Here is a 24,327-nt window from a genome sequence, read left to right on the forward strand (position 1 = left end):
CCCGGGGTTGGGGCAGTCTCCAGGCAGGAGGGTTTGGAGTGGGGAGAAGGCAAACCCTGAGCTGGGCTGGGCTGGGCTGGGCTGGGATATGGCTATGGGACCTTCCAGCCCCGCGGCCGTGGATGATGCTGTGACTATGTGGAGGGGTTGCACAAATATCTACCCCATGACACAGCAGAGCTGGTGCATGCAGGGTCACCACTGGCCGTGCTAGCCCCTCTGGTTGCCCCCAGCCGGGTGCAGGAGCCCTGGGGTGGGGGGGGTGCACATTGGTTGCACTGGTTGTTGCTGCAGGTTTTAGCAGCAGGAGCTGCCTCCTTCCACAGAGCAGCAGAAAAGAAGGGGCCGCTTAGGCAGGGGGGAGAGGAGAGGAGAGCCCACCCGTGGGGGGAAGCCCACCACAGCAGCTGACACCAGATGTGCAAACACTGTGCCCCAGGGGGTCGGGCTCCTGGGCCATGGGGCTAGGCTGGGGGCGGCGCTGGCTGGCTGGGCAGGGGCTCCCTTGTTGTGGGCCCAGTGCATGGTGCAGGCAGCAGGTCAAGGGGCCAGGAGGAGAGGGGCTGGAGGCACAGGGTGGTGGAGGCCTGCCCTGGGGCTGTGGGGTTAAGTCCTGATGCCGGCAGCATATCCCTTATCTCCTGGGTGCTTGTTTGCCTGCAGGGTGGCCAGCGAGGCGGGTGAAGAGGCCCATGGGAAGGCCCTGCAGTCAGGTTGGCCCTTTGGCAGGGTGGTTCGGGACACTGTCAGCGGTGGCAGGGGCTGCAGGTTCAAGTCCCCGAAGGCTTGAGTCCCCTGGTCACCATCTACTACGCAACCGTTTCCCCCTCCGGCGCTTGCCTACTAGCTGGAGCTCAGGGGTGATCGCAGTTGCAAGACGGAGGGGACTTGAATGTGCAGCTCAGTTGGAAAATGTCCTGAACCACCCGGTGGCTCGCCGGGTTTTTTTTTGTCTTGATTTTGGGGCCCAGGACCCGAAAAAGGAAACCCCATGATGTTCAAAGTGCAAAAAAAACCCCCTACTACTCAATGAGGAAGTCACTTCTCCAGGTCTTCAGCCCAGCCTCCCCACAACCCAGCACAGCCTCCTTGTGTGCACAAGGGACTTACTGAGGAGCGAGGGGCCAGAGGGCTCCAGCCAGGCTGGGGCTTGAACCCACAACCTTTGCCACCTAGGGTAGCACCCTTACCACTGGAGTACCAGGGAAGGCTGAAAGCTTGGGCTGCCGTGGGCCCCTTGAGGCGCAGCGGCCAGGCCCCGCCATTGAAAGAGGACGGCGCCTCCCTGCAAAACAGGGAGAGGGCAGGATTTGAACCCAGGAACTCAGCAGCCACACTGAGAGGCCCAGCACCATGCACCACAGGAGCTGGCTAGTCCAGGCTCCCACTTCTGGGCCCATTGACTCTTTCCAAGCGGACCCGCACTGGGTCCACTACAAGGGGAGTCCCACAAAGGCCGCAGCGCCAGCATGCCTCGTGGCGCGGTGGCCAAGGCCCCGTGCATTCAGGCAGGGCTCATGGGTTTGACTGCACAGGGTGGGCGTCCTCCGGGTCCGGCTTTCACTCTTGCTTTCCCCAGCGGTGCTTGCCCAGCCGCTGCGGGCCAAGGACCATCATATTTGCCATGCTGGAGAGGACTTGCTCCAGCCGCCTGTGCTCCAGTCCGGAGATGTTGGGCTAGACGACGGGAGGGCTGCCTTTGCCTTTGTTTCCAGCCACGGGAGCTGCCTGGACATAGCAAAGTCATGCAGCACGTCCCGCCGGGCTGCGGGGATCCGTCTTCTCCGGCTGCTCAGCAGGGAGCACTGCGGGTCCCAGCACCTGCGCCTGCGCGAGCCCAGCCAAGGGGGTGCAGAGAAGGGGGGCTCAGGCGCCCCCAGCCACAAGGGAGTCCGGACCCCCAGCCCACACTGCTCAGCACCATGCCCCAGCCCCGCGGCTCTGGGCGAGACCTGGGTTTGGGGGCAGCAGCGGCTCGGGCTGCCCTCGGGGAGCCAAACAGCCGTGTCCTGCAGAGCGTGGAGATGTGGGGACCCAGGGCAGGCCGCCTGCTCAAATACCCTCCCTGGGGCCTGGCTCAGACCAAGGTCCAGCTGCAGAGCTGCCTCTGGGGCCCCAAAAGGCAAAGGGCCACGAGCCAGGCATGCACTGGGCCAAACCCGGACCAGCACCCCAGGCCTGCTGTCCTCGGGGGGGTCCCAACGCTGTGCCCAGGACGCAGCTCACCGCCCCAGCAAGGTTGTGCCGTGCGAAGACGTAGGAGCAGCGCGAGGGGCGGGCCAGTGACCCCCGCTGTGGGACGCCCTCCTCCGCCCTTCGCTGGGGGCAGAGCCTTGCTCCGGGTGTGGGGAGACCGCTGAGCCCAGGGGGCCGGTGCTCCCCGCCCGGGGGCTGCACACGAGCTCCTCTGCCCTCCTGGCAGGGCCCCTGCCCGGTGCTGGATCGCGACCCCCTGGGCACGGGCTGGAGGCAGACCCGCCTGCAGCACCCCCTCTGCCAGTCGTGGTCCGAGGCAGAAAGAAGGCTGCTCTCGCCGTGGCACGGCCCCTCTGCCCCTAAGGGAGCCTTGCTCCTGCCCTGGGCCTGCGTCCGAGAGCCGGGGTCCCCTGCAGGGAGCCGGGACCTGCCTCTCGCTGGGGAACGACCCCCGGGACCCCTGCTCGACTGCAGACCCGCCCGGCTCTGGGGGGGCTGCTTGACCCCGGGCAGAGGCAGGGCTCCCCAGTCACTGCCCCTGCACCAAGCCTGCCCCTGCCCTCACCTGCCCAGGCTCTGCCCGGAGGCCTGGGTGCAGCAGGACCTTGCTCCCGGGCTGCGAGGAGCTCGGCGGCCCGCTGTGAAGGCGGCTCCTTGCCAGGCACTAATTGCAGCCCTGGCTGCAGTCTGTGCCTCGTTGAGGCTCTGCGCAGCTCGCTGGCCCTTCAATGGAGGCTGCTGCAGCCGGGCCTGGTTAGGCACTAATTGCAGCCCTGGGTTCAAGCCCTGGGAGGAGCTGCACTCCCTGGGGGTCGCTCCTGCCCCTGCCTGTTCAGGCACTAAGTGCATTCCCCCCCACTTGTTGCAGCCCTGGCTGAAGGCTCAAGGCGTGCAATGGGCTCACCTGAGCCGAAGCTCACCTCTCCTCTGGGCCTGGCCCCAACTCCTCCTGTCCGGCCTCCAGCGGGGCTCCCTGCCCTCTGCATGAGCTCCCTGCTTTGGGGCAGGGGGTGCAAGGTCGGGGGTGGCAGTGGGGTTAGGGGATCAGCTTTGACGCTGCAGCTCTGGCGCACATTAGCGGTGCACCCAACTTCTCTTCCAACTCACCCAGACATTGTCTGAGCTGCTAAGTGGAGCCAGGTCTGTCACCAGGTCGGGGGCTAGGGCTGTATGGCAGGGGGTGGCGGAGGCAGGGCAGGGTCTCCCGCTCGGGTGGGGAACGAAGCACAGAAGAGACAAGCCCAGGGCCCCCCAAGCGTGTCGGTGTCGGAGCCTGGCTCCTCGGCCCCGCGCAGCAGCCCATCCCTCCCTGGCTCCCCACACCACCAGGTGGGAATAAAGACACCACCCCCAGCTTCCTATTTACACCGCTTTACTTTTAATTTTAATACTGTCCAGAGTCCCAGTAAAATAACATCCTTAGTACATACATACAGCGGAGGGCAGGGGCGAGGGGAAACCAGTAGCAAAAAAAACCCAGGACACCTCAAAACCCAGCACGTTTCTCAACAGAAGAGGACAGAAGCCAACGGGCACACGGAGAAGGAGGGTCTAGGCTAAGAAGAAGCGTGGCCATGGCAAGGGCCGGGGCAGTTGGGGAGGCTCTTAAACCTGTGGCTACAGGAAAAAAAAAAGGTGAGGTAATGCAGTCTTCCCCTGTTGCTACAGCGGGTTGTACCCTGAATTCGTGGGATGGCGCGTGGGGCTCCGGTGCCCGCTCGTGGTGTGGTCATGCCCGTATCGCTGCACCGTCCTCATCAGGCCCTTGAAACCTGGATCTTCTCCAGTTCAGATCTTGCAGCTGCAACAGCATCGACCCCGCTGCACGCGTGAGCTCCCAGCGTGCAGCCGTGGCCGAGCCCACGAGGCTGGGATGGCGTGCTCCTCCGTGCCACCCCTGCCCGGCAGAGGGGAGCCGAGCTGGTGGAGGCCCCGGGGCGATGCCGGGATCAAGGCTGCGGTGTGATAGGGCTGAGGTCGGCCGCCCGGCGAGGCTGGGACAGGCGGCTGAGGCTGGCAGCAGCTCGTGGCACGGCGCCGCGTGTCCTCGGTGCAGCTAAAAAGAACGGCAGCGCCAGCTTGGACGGAGGGGCAGTGAAGGTGGGGGGGATTGAGAGAGAGAGAGAGAGGAGCCCATGTGGGGAAGTGAGTGGGTGGTGCCTCAATCACTTGGCCCAGCCGATCTGGAACAAGATCCAACCGTGGCCTGTCCAGGATTGGGTCCATGGGCAGGCCAGAATCGGGTCGCTCACGGAGCCCTGCCCTGCTGCTGCACCCATTGCTACGCCAGGTAATGCCCTGTCCTTGCTGCTCCCCTCTGCACCCCTGCACCAGGGTCCGGACTAAAAATCCCAGGGCTGGGGGTCCAGACCCCACTGGATCCGGGTGCTGCCGAGCCCCCCGGGGCAGGCGCCCATATCCCGCACCTAAGGGATCACTGCATCCGCAACAGAGGTAGGGAACACCCCGCTGACGGCGGGGAGATGGCACGGCCGGCCTGGGGCGAAGGGGGTCACCTGGATACAGCCGCTCAGGACCCCGGCTCACGCAGACCTCCAGTGGCTGGTGGGGTCTGGGTGGTGAGCACCGGGTGGGGGAGCCCAGTTCTCAGTGGACTCGTGTCCCCAAATCAAGAGCCTGGGGCTGGGACCCCGTCAGCACCAGGGGACGAGGGGAAGCACCTGGGCCAGGGCACTGCCAGCTGCCGCAGCGACTTGTGCCACACCTGAGTCCCTCGAGGCCCCTTTGCCTCTTGCCGGGAGGCTGCTGAGCTCCGGGGGCTTGGGATTTGCCAGGGGAAAAGAAACCAGCAACAGGAACGAGCCAGAAAAAATGCTCCCGGCGTTGCTCCGCTCTGGCGTGGATGCCTCCCCCCGGCCAGCACCGGCGTTTCAACTGAGACCCAAAATTGAAGTGGGGGAAGAGGGAAAAACCTTGGAAAGCTTCAGAGAGAAAGAAAAGCCTGTTTGTCATAAATAAAGGAAGGTTTCACCCCAAACCCTGGCCAATGCAGGGGCCTGAGGCCCCCGAGCAAGACTGAGCTGTATGAGCCTGAACCCCCTCTTGGTTTAGGAGATTTAGGGGCCGAAGCGAGGTGCAAACATGGCATTTCCAAGGGCCTGGAGCTGGGTGCTTGGGAGGACTGCTCCAGAAGAGCCTTCCCCGTCTGCCTTCCTCCCACTCGTTGCCACCCCAGGCAGTCGCCTAAATCACTTTGGAGAGGGTTCCCTCTACAGCCGGGCACCTTCAAGCCCACCTCTGCTTTAGTTAGTCTATAAGGTGCCTTCTGCCTGACCTGGGAGTGACAAGCGCTCGCGGCTCCCGGGAGCTGGCTGCCCGGCCGAGCTGCCTGCGGTGCCGCTGAGCCTCTCCCAGTCCTTAGTCCTCGTCCTCCCGGGAGGGGCACGCGTGCAAGGGCCCAGAGGCTGCTCCGTGCAAGGGACTTGTTGGCTTCAGAGGGGAGGGGAGAGCGGGGGCCGCGTCCCCCGGGCAGGGGGCGAACGGGGCAGCAGCTCTTTGGCGACTGGCCTGATGCTGGTGCCAGATCCGCGGGAGAATCGGCATCAGCACTCGAAGGGGGAATTGTCCCACAGGGGCCTGAAGCTTCCCAGGCAAGCCAGCACCCCTCTGCCCGTGGGGAGGACCAGGGTGGGGGAGATACCCCAGCGAGGTACCCCTGGCCAGTGCCGGGTGCACCCCAGAATCAGCCGCCCTCCTCCCCTCCCCTGGCCTGGTCTCTCTCCCTCCTCTTCTCTCATTTCCCCAGGTCCCCCCCTCCCGTGTGCAGCTCCGTAACAGTCATCTTCCCCCCAGCGATAATGAAGCACTGCTCTGCTCCCCCCCAGCGCCAATGCCGCCCAGCGCAAACGAAGCTAGTCATTAACGGATTAGCCCGTCACCATAATTAGGGGCCTGGCGGTGCACACGGCAGATCCCACGAGTCCTTCTGCCTCCCCAAGTGGGGCGTCCGTCCCCCCCACCCCTCTCTCCTCTGCTCTCTCTCTCTCACGGCCTCTCTACTTTGGTCCAGAGGGGAGTTTCCAAAGGCGTCTTTATAACTGAGCTGAGATTATTTATAGACTTGGGTAGTAGTGCCGATAGGTGAGCGAAAGCATGCAGCTGAGACCTAAAGATTAAGGCTTTTGCTTGAAGCGTTCTGGTCCGGTTCCCATCGAAAGAGCCGCGGACCCGGGGCCTTCTGAACATCTCCACCTCCCGGGAGACCTCGGGGGCGAGTGAGGGGAATCGGGGAAGCCCCTCAGTTGCCTCCCCGGGCAGGAAATCCCAATGTGCTTCAGTGAAAGGGTGGAGACAGCCCCCGCGGCATTGCAGAGCCCGGGACGCAGCCAGCGGACGTTGGCTGATGGCTGCTTCCGAGTTCATGGACAACGGGAGCTCGGCTGAGCATGGGAGAGGCCATCCCAGCACCCAGGGTCCAGCAATGCAAGCGGCTCCAGCCTTGCTGGACAAGCCTTCAGCAGGGCCAACCCCGCGGGGAAGCAGCCAGCAGCAGAGCTGTCCGGAGCGCGGAGGGGTCAGGCCTCAGCAGGTCCATCCCTGCACCACCCCGACGCTGGAGGGTCACAAAAGAGGGAGAGCGCGTGGAGGCTCCTGCACTGCGAACGGCCCCTTGCTGTGCTCCAAGGATCTCGTGCGTCTTCTCCCCCAAAACAAAACGGACCCAACTGTCCCGGCCAACAGTCACAGCAATGCAAAAGTTCCTCCTTTGTTAGTTGAGCATTGAAACAGCTTCTTCTTGGTTTCCCCTTTTGCTTATGAGCAAGAGCGTTGTTCCCGTGGACGTGCGACAGCCCGGGGGGCTCTGCGGAGCTGCCCCCGTAGCCAGAGACAAGGCAGAGGTTGCATTTCTGGCGGCGGCTCAAGCCTGAATTTTCTCCACGGATTTGTTGCTCATGGTCGGCACCACCATGGGGCTGGGGATGTAGTTGAAGGGAGTCACCCGGGCGGCCCGGCTTGGGGAGCTGTGCCTGCTGGAGGGGAAGTGCCCGACGGAGCCGGCTGACGCCTCGTGGCTGAAGGAGATGGGCACGGCGCCTTTGCCAGGAGCCAGCCCCTCCGTGTCGCAGCTCTTGGGCATTTCCCGGGTCTCGAGGGTGGGGGACGTGCTGGAGTTGGTCTTGGTGGTGGAGAAGTCCTCGGTCTGCACCACGGCGTCGCTGGTTTTCCGCTGGGCGGGGGGCTGGGAGCCCGGGGCGGCCTCCACGGTGTTGACCAGCGGCAGGGCCGAGGAGGGGAGGGTGCTTTTGAGAATGTGCGGGATGTCTTCATCCCGGATCCTTCGCCAGGTGCCTTTCATCATCATCATCTTCTGCTTGTCCGGCTGCCCTGGGCTCCCTGCCGGGCTCCTGGCAGGCAGCGCGGGGGCCTCTTCGTTCCTCCTCCTCTGGGCCGATGCCTCGGAGCAAGGGGACGGGACGGCGGAGGGGCTGGCGGTCCTCTTGATGAGGCTGATGTTGGGGGACGACGAGTAGCGCTTGAAGGGCTCGGGCGGGCGGGCGCCGGCCTTCACGGGCAGCCTGGAGGGGCTCTCGGAGCTGGTTCTCCTCGGCGGCCTCGTGCCAGGGGCCACTTTGCCGTTGGCCGGGGTCCGGGGCACGGCCGGGCGTGGGTTGGGCCCCGCCGGCTTGGCCGCCTTGAGCTCGTCGCACCTGGAGGAGCAGAGGAAGACGGCCGGCAGCCCGGCCCGGCTCCTCTTGGGCGAGGCGCTCTGGGACAACGAGGACACGGACTCGGAGGACGAGAGCTCGGTGCGGTGCCGCAGGACGAGGCTGGACGACTCCTTGATGAAGGTGAGCTGCCGCAGGAAGCCCGAGCGGTCCGACTCGCTGCCGCTGGAGCGCACCGACGACATCCGCACCAGGTTGAGCCGGCCGCCCGGCGGGACTCCCTTGCTGCCGCCCTTCAGCGGGGCGCTGCCCGCCTGCTCCTCCAGCACCGGCATGGGGCTGCGGCCCGACAGCGGCTTCCTGGCCGGCTTCTGCATGAAGGGGATGCGGACGGGCGACTTCTGGGTCTTGTGCTGCTTGCTGCCCGGGGGCTTCTGGGGCGGCGCTCTGGCGGGGGGGCCCGGCGGAGACATGCCGCCGGCTTTCCCCCCCGGAGAGGGCAGCTGCTTGGCGAGCTGGGAGGGCGACCCCAGCTTCTTCTGGGAGGGCTGGGACGGGGTGGAGGTGCGGGACGAGCCGGAGGAGGGAGCCTTGCCGATCCTGGCCGGAGGGGTGGCGCTGCGCTTGGGCAAGCTCAGCTCCGGCATCTCCGAGGTCTTCCCCAGCCGGTGCAGGCTCCGCGACCGCTGCTGGCTCAGGCTCAGCGCCTTGCCGGGAGCTTCAGGCTTGGAGGCGCCGGTTTTCTTCAGCGTGGCACGGGGGCTGGCCGCGTCCTTGGCCGGCTTGGGCATGTAGATGACCGTGCGGCCCCGGAAGACCACCGGCAGGTTGGGCATGGACTTCTGCGGCCCCAGGCTTTTCCTGCCCGCGGCAGCCCGGGGGTCGGCTGCCTTCCTGCCTGCCTGGGAGGCCCTGCCATGCTCCCTCTTCTCTGCCTCCAGGCGCCCTCCGCTCGCCGCCCGCTGCTTGTCCTGCCTGTCCAAGGAGAGCTGCAGGGTGGAGCCGACCGACAGCCCCGACACGAAGGAGAGGATGGAGTCGGACTCCGAGGATGGCTCCCGGGACAGCGAGGCGGCCGCCTGGTGCAGCCAGGTGACGATGGAGTTGGCGCCTTCCTGGATGGCTTTCCACTCCACGCTGTCCAGGTCCGAGCCCCGGTCTGAGGTGGGTTCGTCCTGCTGCGGCTCCGGCTTCCACTCCTTGCCGCCGGCGCCGCTCTGCGGGTTGGCGCCTTTGAGCTTCTGCTTCCGCTCCGCGTTCCTGCGCCGGGCCAAGTGGCGCCGGCGCTTGGGCATGGCCGAGCCGATGCACTTCTGCAGCAGGTCGTCGTCCGAGTTGATGCTGAGGGAGCTGAGGGAGCTGTCCCGGTCTCTCTCCGGCGCCCGGCTGAGGGCCAGCGCCCGCCCGGCTTTGCCGTGGGCCGGCGCGCGCTCCTCGTAGAGGTCCACGTCGCTCAGGGAGCTGAGCGAGGAGCTGAGGGAGTAGCACGGCGGCGTCTCGTCCACGATGAGGTTGTTCTGCAGCTTGGCTGCCAGCTTGGTCTTGGCCTGAAGCAGCTGCCGGGCGCTCGGCTCCGGCTCCTTCCTGGGGGCCGCGCCGCCCCAGCGGTCCTTCCTCGGAGCCGGCCCCCGCGGCACCGGGCCGTCGGAGTCGTTCTCGTAGAAGCAGTAGACAGCCTCCTCGGTGGGCGTCGTGTGGCACAGGGACTGGAAAGCCAGGCTCCCCGGGGTGCCGTCGGCCTGGGGCTCCTTCCTGGGCCGGACGATGTTGAGCTCCAGGCCGGGCCCGTTCTTCAAGGGCGCTGGCCCCCTCCTCCCCTCAGTGGCTGCGGGAACGGGGCTGGCCCGGCTGGAGCCGGCCTTCGGCTTGTAGCCCGCACCCGTCTTGGTGGGCGTGGAGTGGTTGGAAGGCGCCTTCTGGCCCAGGAGTGCGCCCGAGCTCCCCGGCTCGTGGGGCGGCTCCATCGCCTTGCGTCCCGGCACCGGCGGCACGGCCTCCTTCCTCTCCGGCCGCCTCCCCGGGCCACGCGGGAGGTCGGGCTCCTCCTTGATGGGGTAGCGCAGGGTCTCGTCGCTCAGCGAGGCGGCGCTGGAGAAGTTAACCGGGGTGCCCTCGGCGGAGTCAGTGAAGGAGTCGTCGTCCTTGAAGAGCTCGCGGGGGGCAGAGCGCAGCGGCCGGGGCGCGCCCAGGGCCGGGTGGGTGGGCACCAGCATGTACACCGGGACGTGCACGGCCTTCTTGGCCTGGGCGGGCAGGCCCGAGACGAGGGAGGTCTTGACCTTGCGGAAGCGGGAGGGCATGGCCGAGTTGATGCACTCCTTGAGGATCTCGATGTCGTCGTCGGAGGTGTGCTCCGGCCGGCGCCGCTCCTCCCGCCGGTCTTCCCGCTTCTCGTGCGCCACGAAGTTGAGGCCGTTCTTCTCGGGGAAGGGGGGCAGGAGCTTCAGCTCCACGTCCTTCTGGACGTAGTGCTCGTGGAGGGGCAGGGCGCTGAGGCTGGACGCGCAGGAGAAGTTCTCGTTGGGTTTCTCCACCGTGAAGTAGACCATGGAGTCCAGGTCCTGGGGCAGCTGGAACCGCTCCTTGAAGTCGGTGATGTCCATGAACTTCTTGACGTTGTTCTCCCACTGGATGTTGAACTGGCTGGGCTCCTTCTCGGGGGGCGCGCCCAGTTCGAAGAGGGGCGTCTTGCTGCGGCTGGGGGGCATGGTCTGGCCGGGGCTGTCGGGCAGCTCGCTGGGGCTGACGGTCCCGCTGATCATCTCGCTGCAAGGGTCGCTCTGGATGGAGCTGGCGATGGACGGGCTTTCGAAGCTGCCCAGGGAGCTGACGGAGCTGCAGCGGCTCATCACCAGCGGCGTCTCCTGGATGTAGTTCTCCGAGGAGCTGGAGGGGGTGAGGTCCTCCGGGCGGGACGGGGACGACTCCCGCAGGAAGACCTTGTCCCGCTTCGGGAAGGGGATGGCGATGGGCTGGGAGATGCCCACGGGCGTAGCCGGCTCCACCGCCGCCTCCTTCTCCCGCCTCTCCTCGGCCGGCGCAGCGCCCTCATCCACCTCGATGATCTCCAGCGAGGAGTCGCTGTCGATCTCGTTCTCGCTGTGGCTCTGCCCGTCCAGCACGTTGTCGGCGGACGAGAGGGACGACAGGGAGCTGCAGCGGGAGAAGCAGATGGGGGTGTCTTCCACCGAGTACTTCTGCACCGACTCCTGCGCGGCCGGGGCCGGGGCCGGGGCTGCCAGCTTCTCCGGGATCTTGCTCAGGCTCTCGGAGGTCTGCAGAAGCCCAGGGGGCAGCCAGGCTTGCTTCCTGCCTGGGAGAGTCGGGGGGTAGGAGGTCCCCGGGAGCCCCCCGCTGCTGCTCGTGGCAGGGCCGCTCTTGGCCAGGCTCTCCAGGAGCGGCACATGTTGGTAGGACGGGGACAGCTTGATGGTGTGGACCTGCGGGTCGGCACTGAGCTGGGACCCGGCCTCCTGCGTGCCCTCGGGCTCCTTGTCTTGGATGCCCGGGCCGGGGAAGGAGACGGTTTTCTTGGCCCGTTCGCGCAGGTCTCTCGTCTCCGGCTTCTCCGGCTCGGCCGGCTCCTTGGCCTTCATGGCGGGCGGCTCCATCTTCTCGGGCCGGCTGGAGAGGATGTTCTTCAGGTCCAGGCGGCTGGGCCTCTTCTGGTACCGCTGCAGCTCCTCCTTGTAGCCCAGGAAGGAGGCGCGGGTGCAAGGCTTCATGTGCTCCTTGGTGCAGTAGCCGTCGCTGGTGCTGCCGCTGTTGAGGCTGTCGGTGGACAGGCTGGTGTAGGCCGTCTTCAGCCGCAGCAGCGTGCGCGCCCGGCTCAGGCTCTCGCGCTTGGCGAAGCCGCCGGCGTCCGAGAGGCGGCACGGGGAGCAGGACTGGGCCCGGGCCTCGTGCACCTCGTCGGAGCCGTACTGCCAGTCCAGACCGTGGTCCTCGGAGCTGAGGCTGAAGCTGTCGTCCGAGGACGTGTGCAGGGTGGAGATGTCCTCCACCAGCTTGTCGATCTTGGCCACCGTGGTGGAGATCTTGTTGGCCAGCTTCTCGGCAGCCAGCGAGACGTCGTCGGCGGGCGCCGGGGGCTTCTTGGGCTCGGCCGGCTTGCCGCTGTCATCCTTCTCTGGCTCCGGACCCCTCCTCTGGGTGACAGCCCGGGGCAGGGCCTGTCCCTGGAGGAAGGAGGAGTTGAGGAACATGGAGAGGACGGAGGCATTGCCCGTGTCCACGCCGGTGGAGACGTTGGGCACCTCGTCGTCGTCGAAGCAGCCGGAGTCGGAGGCGTAGTCCTTCACCAGGCTCTCCATGTGCCTCAGCGGCTTCTTCACGCTCTGGCCCTTGAGGCTCTGCTTCTCCATGCTGTCGAAGGTCTCGGCCAAGTGCTTGGCATCCAGCTCGGCCTCCAGCGCCTTCTGCTTGCGCACGTAGAGGGAGGGCATGCAGGAGCCCGGGGAGATGACGGTGGCGTCCTTGTACTTGGGGGGCCGGTGGGTGAGCAGGTTGCGCAGCGCGGCGGCGCTGCCCATGGCGATCATCTTGTGCTTGGAGTGGATGAGGTTGCGCAGCATGCTCACGGCGCCCAGGTCCCACAGCAGCTCCTGGTCCTTGGGGCTGCGGGCGGACAGGTTCCAGAGGGTGCCGCAGGCGTTGCTCACGATGGTCAGGCTGTGCGACTTCAGGTGCTGCAGCAGCGTCTGCAGGCAGTTGTGATCCCGCAGCACTTGCCTGCAAGACACGGAGGCGCCGTCAGCCGGCTCGCCTGGGGCTGGGGGAGAATCCCCCCCACCCCGCTCTCCACTTCTGCTCCGTGCGTCGGGGGGTAAGGAGGGCGCTGGCTGCAGCCCCGCTGGGACTTCAAGCCTAAAGGGTCTTGCCCCTCTGCTCAGGTCAGCCCAATTGCCGTATTTGGGGTCGAGAAGGAATTTTACCCCCGGGTCAGACTGATACGCACAGCAAGGGGAGGGTTGCTTTGCTCTGTAGCAGGGGCACGGCCTCTACCTGGGGTCCAGTGCATCTGAACCCTTGCAGCTGGCACCACCCTGGGCCTGATGCACCTGCAGCTGCATGGGGCAGGGGCAAGCAACCTGACCTGTAGTCCTCCCGCGTGGCCACGAGGCTGGACACGTTGCGCAGGATGCCGCCCCCGCTCTCGATGATGGCCAGCGAGTTGCTCTGGCACTTGTAGGTGAGGGTGCTGACGAGGAAGCCCAGCGCCCCCTCCACCAAGCAGATGGCTGCCTTGTTCTCCGTGCTGTGGGCCGACAGGTTCCACAGGGCGCTGAGCACGCTCTTTAGCGTGGACTCCTGACGGGACAGACACGGCGTCAGCCTCCTGTGTGATGCACGTGGCACGGGCGGCCTGTGCACGGTTGTGTGTGCCCGGGCAGGACTTTGCCCCACCAACCCCAGCTCCCGGGGCAGGCAGGGGGGTCTTACCTTGGTGGCACGCAAGGCGCACTGCATGAGCCCGGTCACGCTGCCCACCTCCCGGAGGATCTTCTTGCTGTTGATGTCGGCCCTCCACGAGAGGTTCCTCAGGATGCTGGACACCACCTGGGGAGGAGGGACGAGCATAGCCGCATGCCCCAGGCATGACAGCCTGGCGGCGCCCAGCCCAGACGTCCAGCCCCAGACTTCCAGCTGTGCCCAGAGGTGCCCAGAGCTGGCAGTGCCCAGCAGAAAGTAGGACTGGCCCCTCCTGGGGCTCAGTGTGTGGTCCTGGGTCCCACAGGTGCAGGTGCGCAAGGGTCTGGTGCACCATGCAGCCCAGTCCCTGTACATGCCGGGGTGCATGGGACCCCCCGGGCCCACCTACCTGGTGCAGCTCCTCGCTCTCCGATGCCAGCTGGGCCACGATGGCCTGCATGCAGCCCCGGCGGGAGCACAGCGTCGCCTGCCACGGGGACAAGCGCGGGGTCAGATCACGCGGGCAACCCTCCCCGGTGCCCTCCGTGCCCAGCCCTGCCACCCTGTCCAGCCGCCTCCCCGTGGTGAGCCCCTCCAGTGCCCAGCTCCCCCTGAAATGGGCACCTTGTTCACCACGTCCCCGAAGGTGAGGTTGGTGAGCGCCATGCCCGCGTATCGCCGCAGCGCCAGGTTGAGGGGGTCACTCGTCATCTTGTGCATCTCGTAGTCCACCTGCAGCAGCTCGGCGACGGCCTGCAGCCCACCTGGGATGGTGCAGGGGGAGAGCAGACTCAGCCCCAGAGCCAGGCTGGAGCTGGGCCCACGGCAGGGGGCAAATACTTCCATCTGCATTGCCCCCACGGCCCCCCACCAGGAGGCAGGGGCACAGCCCTGGGTCTGGGCTGCTCCCAAAGGTTGGGTGGCACTTACCCAGCTCGTTCATGGCCCGCCGGTACTCCTCGTCGAAGGACAGCTTCATGACGGCGCAGGTGGCCTGGCAGATCTGCGGCTCGATGGGCACAGGGGCTGCAGGGAGAGCGGAGGCGAGTGAGGCCGGCAGGTCCCAGGTGCCCAGCCAGCAAAGGGCATGGAGAGGGGCAGGGCCAGACTCCGGGGGCCCCATCGGCACCCCGGATCCCCGCCGTCTGCTCGCCCCTCCGGGAGAGCACGCACAGCCCCAGGCACCACACGTGCTCCCTCCCACACGCCTGCCCACGCAGACGCACGCGGTGCAGACGCACGCTGGGGTGCGATCCTGCTCGCACGGGTGCCTGTGCTCAGAAATCACACTCGTGCACCGACACCCACAGACATGCACGTACACAGTTATATGCCGGCATGCACGTATTCATATCCCCCTTGCACGCAAGAAGCCCGTCTCTCCCACGCGGCTGCCCTGGGGTCCGCTCCCCAGAGACCCCCAGCGCCCGCTGCCAGAGCCAGCCTGCCCCGTACCCGCGCTGCCCTCGGGGTCCTTGCCCCCGTCCTTGCTCTGCATCTGCAGCCAGTCCCAGCAGGTCTCCGAGTAGGAGCGGATCTGCTCCAGCACATGCAGCACCCGCATCTCCCGCTTGGCCTGGCCCTCGTCAGGCTGCGAGAAGACGATGTTGTGCAGGGCGGCGTTGGCGCGCATACGGGCATCCTTGCCCCCGCTCCCACCGGGGCTCTGGGGCGCGCCCGGGTCCCGCGCCGCGTCATGGAGGATTTGGAGGAGCAGCGGGAGGCAGCCCGACTTGCGCATGGCCAGACAGCTCTCCTGCGAGCTGGACATGGCCAGCAGCGTGCGCGACATGTCGTCTTTGTCCCGCGTCGCCAGCATGGACAGGAGCCAGAAGACCACTTCCACCTGCTGGGGCAAGCGCCTGCTGGGTGACGGCATCCCCCCGCCCTCCTTGTAGCCCCACTAGCCCTCGCCCTCCACTGGCAAGCCCCCCGCACGACCCACCTCCCTTCCTCTTAACCCCCAACCCCATCCCCTCCTAGCACCCACCCCCAAACCAGCACTTGGAGGTAGGTAACACTCATGCCAACCACTGGCTCGGGGACACCTGATCATGGGAGTCGAGGGCGCTCATCTCTCAGCAGGATCGGGCCCGAGGCGGGCAGCAGGGACCCGGAGGGGTGGCCCCCACCTCTGCGGCATCCCTTCCCCACCATGGCACTGCCCATGGGGTCTGCCAGTGCCTACCCATCACCCTACGTGGCAGAGGACCTCAAGTGGCCAGATGCAGCGGGCACTCCCGGGAGGAGGAGAAACTGAGGCACAGAGAGGGGAGGTTTGCATCCCGCAGGCAGTGTCTAAATGGCTGCTGCTCCTTTAAATAGCTTGCGGGTCTTTGAGGGGTGCTCGCTGTGCTCAGCACCCCGGGCGCCCTGTACAGCAGCAGAGCCGGGCCTGGGGCGTGAGCAGCGATGTCCCCCGAGGCCATGCAGCTCCTAGGACGCTGGTCCCCCCAGTCCGGGGACGCCCTCCAGGGCTGGCACCGTTACCTTACTGCTGCCCGCGTGGCTCGCCCCGTCCTCGGGATGCGTCGGGACATCCAGGCTGCCGTCCCCCTCCAGGCCTTGCAGCTTCCCGCACAGCTGCAGGGGCACACACAACGGGGAGGAGCTCACGACCCGGCCTGGGGCACACTGCCGCCCCCGGGGGCAAGGGCGGGCAGGGACGGCCACCGAGCACCCACCGAGCCAACCCGGGCTGCCGCCACCTACGTCCCCTCCAGCTCCTCTGTCCCATGAATGACCCGGACCGACGTCCGCTCTTGTTGGGGCAAGGGGGTTCAGTGCAACCACCTGCCTCCAAAGCCAACCAGGCTAGTTGCTGCGCATTTAGTCAGTGCTTTGTTAATCAAGTACTGAATTAAACGCACAGTAACTACTGCGCTTTAACGAAGGTGTGGACGTGCCCCGCGTGGCCATTTCAGCTCCCGGCTGCGAGCCCCGATCAAACACAGCCGTGTCGTGCAGTGGGTATCCACACCGCCGCAGCGGCGCGGGAGGACCGCGGTCATCTCTGCGCACTGTGTCTGGAGTCCTGCCTGCCTCGGTACCGTCGCGTTTTGCTTAAGGCCGGATTTCTATAGCAAAGCCACAGGGGTTTGCACCGTCCCGCGGGGATTTGAACCGCATCCTGATTTAGGACGTTGTTGGTTTTCTTCCTAACGATGCTACGGTATGGTGCCCTATCGCACGGCGGTTTCTTTATGCACAATCGTGATTATAATGCTGCGGGCATCTCCCTCTCCCCGCTCGACAGGCCCCTTCTTGGAAAGCCAGGCTCATAGGAAAGGAAGGGACCTCAGGAGCTCACATCGAATCCACCCCCTGCTCCAAAGCAGGAAATAACCCCGTATTTTACTAGTCTGCTGAAAATACTAGTATTGCCTTCCTCCTAGAAGGCAGCTCCTTTCATGACCCAAGCCGGGGCGTGCTCTCCCCCGATTCGGGAGGAGCTGTCATGTCACGGCAGCATCTTTTACATCAGAAAGTACCAGTGTAGTATTTGGGAGGAGACGGGAGGGTTTCTGGCACGGAGGCTGCGGCGCGGCTCTTTAAAAGAAAGCCTCGATTGCGCCAGGGAAGCCATCTCCACGCGGGACAAGGGCGTTGTGAGCCAGCCCGGCTGCTTTCGGGGTCGCTCGGCGCGCCCCGGGCTCGCCTCGGGTCTGGCAGGGTTCACGTGCGTGGATCCAGCCCCGGCGGCATTAATACGAGGGTCTGGGCTGTGCCCCCACCCTGGCGAGGGGCCGCAGAGCCGCGCCAAGCAGATGCCCCCGCGGCAGCTCCATGGACTCGGCGCTCCCACCGCCGGCGCGGAGCCAGCCAGCATCCCCCCCTTCCCGTGGCCTACTTCCCGTCTCCATGGCAACTGCCCATTTCACGGTGCCGAGATGCACACAAAGGCTTGGCTCCGTGCGAGCAGAAGCAGCCAGGACCTGCCTGCTTCCCCCGGCTCGGCCCCCCGGCCCCCCGCCCCTTACCTGCGGCTCCGTCTGCACCTTGCCCTGCGCCTCCATCAGCTCCTTGTCGATCTGCTCCAGGCGGGAGGCTCGGATCTGGGGGGACCGGAGCAGGGGTCAGAGGGCGCCGGGGGCCCGGATAGCCTAGCTGGGGTGGGGGGGGGGACCGGTCAGGGGCTCCCCGCGGCCCCGCTCTGACCTGCGCCCGCTGCACCATCTCGTCGGTGGTCCCGAACCGCTCCTCCATGAGCGCGCGGATGTGCTGCGCCTCGAACTGCAGCTGCTGCCGGATCAGGTCCATCTGCATGGAGAACTGGGGAGGGAGCGGGGCGTGAGCGGCGCCCGGCGCACCGGGACCCCCACGCCTCCGGGGCAGGCACTCACCGTCTCGACGTGCGGGAGCTCGTCCAGGCGCTTGGAGAGGCCCTGCAGCTGGGTGTAGTACCACAGCTTCTCCTTCTCCTCCTTCTCGATCTCGCTCAGCAGGAAGCACCTGGGAAGCCACGGTGGGCGCTCGGCTGTGCCCCCGGCAGCCCCGCCGCTCCCCCACCCCCCGTCCCAGACCGGAGCCGAGGGAGCCTAATTCCCCTGCTCCGGGCAGGCAGCCAGGGATGGGGCAGGACGGACGGCGAGCTCAGAGCCGTGCCTGCCCCTTCCTCTTCCCCTTCCCCGCGGGGGCTCTACCTCTCCCTGTCCAGCTCCTCCAGCAGCCGGATGGTGGCCCGGCTCAGGTCCCCCATGCTGTCCTTCTTCTGGAGCGGCGCGGCGTGCAGGGGGCTGCCCTCGGGGCTGCGGCCCGGGCAGGCCGGCTCGGGCGCCAGGGCGGGCGGCTGGAACTTCAGGTTGTAGAGGCTGGTGATGTCCATCTGCAGCGCTGCGCGGGGCGGAGCGGGCACACGTGAGCCAGGTCGTTGCACTCAAGCCCAGGCATCCTAGTTGCTTTCACCCGCCGGACCACACGCCGAACCCAGGGGTCCTGACTCCTGGGGTCTGCTCCCAGCCCCGGGGCAAAGGAGTACAAGAAACCAGCCCCCTCGCCCACCTTTCAGCTGCTCCAGCACGTCCGTCTGTCCGGAGGACACCATGACACGGGCCTCCTGCTCCAGCTTGCCCTGCAGGTGCTTCAGGACTTCCTAGACGAGGAGACGGCGCGGGGTGAGGGCCGGGCCGGCACCAGCTGCAGGGGCCAGGCTTGCACCCCCTCCAGGTGGGGGCTTCTCCACTGCCCTCATGGGGGGTCCCTTGTCTGCAAGCTGCTGGGTGGCCCCGACCCCCCCGCGCCCCCGGCAGCGGTGCAGGAGCCCCCTCCGGCCCCACCTTCATGTCCGAGGTCTCATTTTCCAGCTTGGAGAGGTGGTTGGAGTTGTCCTCCAGCTCCCGGCGCAGATGTGTGTTCTCCTTCTTCAGCGCCTCCACCTGCCGCACCAGCTGGTCGTACGATGCGATGGAGCCAGACATCTTCAGCTCGTCCAGGGCCTGTGGAGACAGGGGATGGGGATGGGGATGGGATGGGTGCAGGCAGCACACCCGCCGCGACGCCCCTTCCCCGGAGCACCGCGCCAGCCAGGGCTGGGCTCAGGCCTCGCTGCTCCAGCTCCAGCAGTGTCCCCAGGCACGAGGCACCGAACAGCTGCGGGATCCTGGCACCGGGGGCCACATAAGGGCCACAGAGAGGCAACCTCACCGCGTCGGGTGCTGCATGGATCCGTGGGGTGAGGCCACCCCTGCTGCATGCCAAGGGGACAGAGAGGGGAAACTGAGGCACGGGGACGGGACTTGCCCAAGGTCCCCGAGGACGGAGAATGAGGATGGGAAGCAAAAGCCCTAGCCCGTGCCCTGGGCATCGGGCTGCACTGCTGCTCCTCGCAGCACCGGCCAGCTGCAGCCACCTCTCCATCCCCGACCCGGCTCCCAGAGATGGACTCGACCCCCTGGCTCTAGCCACTTCCACCCACAGCCGTCTCCTCCGTCTGGCCAGAAGACCCCAGGTGTCCCCAGACCCCAGCGCCCGTGCCGGGACCCCCGACCTGTGTCTCAGCTTTCAGGCCCCCCCAGCGGTGCGTGGAGGCCCTGGAAGCAAAAGGCCCCTTGCCCCATCCCCTGCCACCCCCCGCACCCCAGGCAGCACCCCCAGCTCAGCGTGGAGCGGGGAAGGGGCCAGCGTCTCCGTCCCGGCCCAGCCCAAACACCCCCGGCCCCACGCCGCCTGCCCGGCCCCGCCGGGAGACAAAGGCTCCGGCACCGGGAAGCCTCGTACAGCTCGCGTCGGGGCAATTCCCATGCGACGGTGAATAAATCACGGCCATCACGAGAAGCGCTGGAGATGCTGCCAAGGCAGGCAGCCAATCCCGGCCCGGTCCAGGATCTCCGGTTGCTACGGAGACAGCCAATCGTGCGCCAGCAGCCGGGGTATAAAAGCCAGGAGGATTCATTTTCCTGTCCTGGGCTCCCAGCAAGGCCAGCAACGGTATTGTGGGTCAGGGCCCAGCTCCGCTTCCAGGCGGGGGCTGCATCTGGGCCGGATCCTGGTGCAAAGCAGAAGCCGCCGCCATCCTGGGCCAGGGATGCCCGCTGGCCTGGGCAGGATTTGGATGAACCCATGCCAGACCCCTGCCCTGGTCCTGTGCAGCCCTCGTACCCCTGAGACTGCAGAGACCCCCTGTAGCTCTGGCTGGGGAAACCGAGGCACGGAGCTGGGAGGGCTCGTTCTCCTCTCCATCCTCCTCCCCGTCCTCTCCAGGGCTCAGCAAGGCCCGCATCCTGGCTCCCTGCATGGGGGGTCTGGATCTCTCCCCGGGCACCTGGCCGTCCCCAGCAGCGCAGCCCTCCCCTCGGCGCCGCCGCGCACGCTCGGCCCGGCTGTGACATGGCGTATTGCTCAACCAAGAGCTTGATGCACCTCGCTGAGGCTGCCCCAGGCCACGGCGGGGGAAACTGAGGCACCGAGCAGGTCTGCCCTCCCACCTCTGACCATGGACAAAGGGGTTAGAGGTGCAAGCAAAGCCCTGCGAGCCAGAAGCAAGAGCCCCCCGAGCTCGCTGGGCTGAGGGTGCGGGACGGGAGGGTGCCGTGGGGCAGGCTGGGACGCCGGACACCTGGGTCCTCTCCCCACTTGGCACGCGCAGCGCCGAGCACCGGGTGCCAGAGCCCCGCACGGCGAAGGCCCAGGCTACAGGGGTTCAGCACCGCGGACAGAGCCCCCAGACCCGGCGTGGGGCGGGGGCCAGAGCCGAGGAGCAGCCGGGCCCCGGGGCCTCAGGGCACCCCCAGCCTGGGCCGGGCCTGGCAATCGTGCCTTGAAGTTGCCCGGGCAGGGAGCCCGGATGGTCACATCCAGGCACGGAGCAAGGCAGGGCACGGGCAAGCCCTGGGACCCCCGACACCCCCCATCCCTGCCCCTCCGCAGCCAGCAGGCCTGCCCCGAGCCCAGCCATCACCAGGGCCGCTCTCTGCCCCGGGGCTGGAGCTCTGCACGCAGCCAGGCAGCGGTGGGAGGCCGGAGGATGCTCCCTGAGGCAGAGGGAAGAGGCTGCAGGTGGCAATGGGGCCGGGGGCACAAGCATTATCCCAGGCCTGCGCCCCACTCCGCGCCGGGGATCCCTATGCTGTGCCAGCGAGGGGTGCTAGGAGCACAGGAGGGGCAGAGGCGCCCGGGGCTGCCCCGTGCTAGGCGTCAGCGCCGCGCAGGAGGGGAGCAGCTGGGTCTAGTCGCTCCCGGTGCCCCCAGACCCTCCTCCCAGCCCCGGGGGGCGTTAAACAAACAGCCTGTTGTTACCAGCTTCCACTAATTGACATGACAGCGGAGGCTGGATCCCAGCTGGGGCGGGGGAAACCCAATAGCCGGCAGCACAAAGCAGCCCCGGGGGAGAGGCTGAGGGGCGGCTCCCAACCCGCAGCCTGGCTCCAGCCCCGCTGCCCCGACAGGGCCCAAGCAGCGCCGCGGAGCGCCCCAGACCCCTTCTGCAAAGCGGGGCGCGCTGCCCGGCACGTCGGCAAGGGGGACACGGGGCAAGCAGCTGAGCATGCAGCTAGGGGGCCGAGTCCCATGTTTGGGGCCCAAATGGGGAATCCTCGGGGTCACGGCCCCCCGGGCAGGTGCATCCGAAACCGCACCTGGGGCCTGCCCCGAAGGCCAAATGCCCTCCACCCAGAGGCAGCGCTAGGAGCCCCGGATGCCCGGGTTCAACGCTGGTTCTGCCAAGAAGAGCCGGAGCCGGGGGCAGATCATCCCGCGGCCCCCTCCCGCCCCAGCCCGGCAGGCACCCGATGCCGTGGGAACCACAGGGCTGTTTCCAGGGCCGGGCACCGTCCCCCTTTGTCCCCGGGCAGGGCGCAGCGCCAGCGGCCGCAGCAGCCTCGGTAACAACAGGGCTGGCCTGGCACCGCCGGGCTGGGCTGGGCTGGGCACAAGGCCCGGATCTGGCCCGGGCTCCCAGCATGACCCCAGGGCTTTGATCTGCCCCAAGCTCGGGACAGCTCCCTGCACTGGCACCTCCCACCAGTACGCACTGGGCTCCCAGCTCCTCCCACCAGTATACACTGGGCATCTCCAGCCCTCCTAGCCCAGAGCCCCCCAAGCGGTGCCAGCACCTCCGCCCTGGGAGTGTCCAGGAAAAGGGCCCGGGGTGCAGCTTGCCAGGAAACGCCTGGTGCAAGACACGGCTGCTGCCCACCCCCACGCTCCCCGGCTCTGCCCCCCACCTCCAACGCCCGCCGGCCCTTCCCACCCCTCCGCGAGGGTCCTCGCCCGCGCCCCGCAGGCCCCAGGGGACGGGTCCACCCCAGAAGGAGCCGCAGGGAGCAGGGCAGGCAGGTGCACAGATGGCACCGCGCATGCGGATCCACCGGGCCAAAGCCCTCCTGGGTGGAAGCCCCGTGGTGTCAAGACCGTTACGCCAGGGGCAGAGCCGGCCCCTGGTAGCGGGGCTGGGAGGCCGCGGCAGCGTCAGGAGCACCGCAGCCCCCCCCCGCCCTTCCCCCGCCGGCACAACAAAGCGTCCAGGCCCCGGCGCAGGCCTGGGAGGCCCCGCTCCATCCCTGCACCCCGGAGCCGGCAGCCCTCCGGCTCGAGCTGGGGGGAGCAGCCGGACATGGCGAGCGAGCCCCCACGACGGTGGGGGGCGAGGGGCAGCTGCAGCGCGGGTTGCAGCATCTGTGCCTGCGGCCCCCAGACAGACAGAGACAGACAGACCCCCACACCCTTCCCCCCCCCGCACGCAGCCTGCGTAGAGCAGAGCGCCGCGGGCCCACGCCTCGCCCCGCGCTCCCCATTATGCAACGGGAGCCCCCACGCCCGCCACCGCAGCGGGGCCCAAGCCTGCGCCCCCTCCCCTCCACCCCCGTGATGGAGGTGGCTGCAGCCCCCATCCTCCTCCCCCATTCTTCGGGGGTCCATCTCCATCAAGCCAAAGTGGCCCCACATCCAACCCCCCCCCTCCGCCCAGCCCCAGGGACCCTGCCCCAGCCTCTCCAAGCAGAAAGGCTGGGAATAAGCCCCTTCCCCAACACAAAGGGGTCCCATCCAGCCCCTCCAGGAGACCCCTCCCAAGCATCTCATGCATGCATGCATCCATCCATCCATCCCCCCCCCAGCGCCAGGGCGGATGCTGCCCTGCTTAACATGCAGCTCAGGTTGGCAGCCTGGGAACGGAGACCCACAGCCGGATCCAGACGCCCACCCCCAGCTCCACACTCCTGAGCCCCTCGCGCAGCCCTCACCTCATCCCCGAAGAAGGTGGAGTGCAGGAAGGAGAGGATCCAGAGCAGTCCCATGGAGCCCGCATCCTGCAGCAGCCCGGCGAATGCTGGCTGCTCCGCTCAGCTCCGCCGCCGCCGCCGCCTCCTCCTTCAGGGCTGGGTCTCGGGAGTGGAATTTTTCGGGCAGTGCCCGGATCCTGCCTCTAGATGGCACGAGACCGGCCGCGGCCTGGGGAGAGAGGGGCGGTCAGTGCATGCAGCGGGGTACGGGGGTGCAGGAGGCCCATCGAGGGGGGTCTGTCCATCCAGCTGCACAATAGAAGCCCACAACCCCTGAGACTGCAAAGCCCCCTCCCTGCACGGCCTTCGCTCCCGTGGGGACCCCCCCACAGCAGCCTGGCACAGGGTGGGCATCAGCTCCTAGTGCAAGGCTCCACTTAGGTGATGCTGTTGGTAGGATCAGGCCCTTAGCTGCTTCTCTGGCCCCAGGGAGAGGGGTGGGGGGTGATGGCCAGGGTCCTACCCGGAAGGTCACACCTGGGCCTGGCTCTCCCGGCTGTCTGCAGGGCTGGGGCAGAGACGGGACCCCGCGAGCACGGAGCAGCCGTCAGCTCTGGCCAGATCCCGTCCCTGTCCAAGCTGCCACTACGGCTCCCCTGGAGCCGGGCTTGTGTCTCCCGGGGGTCCAGTCCCCCTCCGCTGCCTTGTGACCCACGTCCGCCTCTTCTCCCCGCAGGCTGGCATGGAGGCAGCCTGCTGAGCAGGGCTGGCCTGGCCCTGGTGCCAGGTGGGATGAGGTGGGGACATGGCCTGCACCTTTCCCCAATTGCCCTCCACTCTCTCCATGCTGCAGCCCCTGCGTTGGTGACCCACGGCCTGGCTGGTGCCCTGCTCCTTCTCCGGGCACCTTCCTGGCAGTGTTGCACACACCGCATGGGCACGCCCCACCGTTGCCATCAGCCGGATCGCCCGGGCCAAGGGTGCCTTTAACCCGGGCCTCCCTCCTGCACGGCCCAGGGGCTGCAGGTGGGGAGCGCTGCGCGGGGAAGGCTCAGCCCAGACATGCGCTCGGGAACCCAGGTCTGAGCAGCCAGGCAGTGCCACAGCAGCCGCGGGGCTGCAACCTGGGACTGTCAGCAATGAACTGCAGGAGCTGGAGCTGGAGGGGCAACTCCCCTAGCTGACAGCAGTACGGGGCTACCGTCCTCTCATACGGCCCAGCTGCCGGACAGACACAAGCCCACAGTGCCGGCAGGAAGGAGCTGTGCGATCAACCCAATGCAGGGATGGACCCAGAGGACTTCATCTTCTTTCCACCCCATGCTTGGACCCTTAAAAGCCGGTGTCTGAAGCTGCCGGGGGGGACCCACATGGGTCTTGCAAGTGCCGAGGTCCCTGGCAGGCTGCTAGGAAACTTTGCGCCCTTCTCCATGAAT

General features: G+C 67.2%; 1 protein-coding gene across 2 annotated transcripts; it reads right to left on the reverse strand.

Annotated features, from left to right (window-relative positions):
* Positions 1–3,551: 3,551 nt before the first annotated feature.
* On the reverse strand, positions 3,552–23,111 carry APC2 (APC regulator of WNT signaling pathway 2). Of its 2 annotated transcripts, none has more exons than XM_019490949.2 (15): positions 22,913–23,111; positions 18,512–18,670; positions 18,237–18,327; positions 17,879–18,068; positions 17,579–17,687; positions 17,394–17,507; positions 17,216–17,290; positions 15,726–15,818; positions 14,691–15,081; positions 14,166–14,261; positions 13,860–13,999; positions 13,645–13,722; positions 13,266–13,382; positions 12,919–13,133; positions 3,552–12,554 (listed from the first exon to the last, which is right to left on the reverse strand). In XM_019490949.2, the coding sequence occupies exons 1-15, from the start codon at positions 22,964–22,966 to the stop codon at positions 7,076–7,078; spliced, it is 7,401 nt and encodes a 2,466-aa protein (XP_019346494.2). In that variant the 5' UTR covers positions 22,967–23,111; the 3' UTR covers positions 3,552–7,075. The 2 variants fall into 2 exon arrangements, with proteins under 2 accessions (XP_019346494.2, XP_019346488.2); XM_019490943.2 differs by having other exon boundaries at positions 14,691–15,084.
* Positions 23,112–24,327: the final 1,216 nt, after the last annotated feature.

This window comes from Alligator mississippiensis, chromosome 16 (genome assembly GCF_030867095.1).
Source record: "Alligator mississippiensis isolate rAllMis1 chromosome 16, rAllMis1, whole genome shotgun sequence".
In the NCBI taxonomy this organism is placed as follows: Eukaryota; Metazoa; Chordata; order Crocodylia; family Alligatoridae; genus Alligator; species Alligator mississippiensis.

Excerpts from the sequence above, each read along its gene's own strand:
- APC2 (XM_019490943.2), bottom strand. The coding sequence starts at position 22,966 with ATGGGACTGCTCTGGATCCTCTCCTTCCTGCACTCCACCTTCTTCGGG. Across the intron at positions 15,085-15,725 it reads GCCACGCGGGCAGCAGTAAG|CAGGTGGAAGTGGTCTTCTG; the intron begins GTAACGGTGCCA and ends CGCTTGCCCCAG. Across the intron at positions 12,555-12,918 it reads GCCACGCGGGAGGACTACAG|GCAAGTGCTGCGGGATCACA; the intron begins GTCAGGTTGCTT and ends CGTGTCTTGCAG.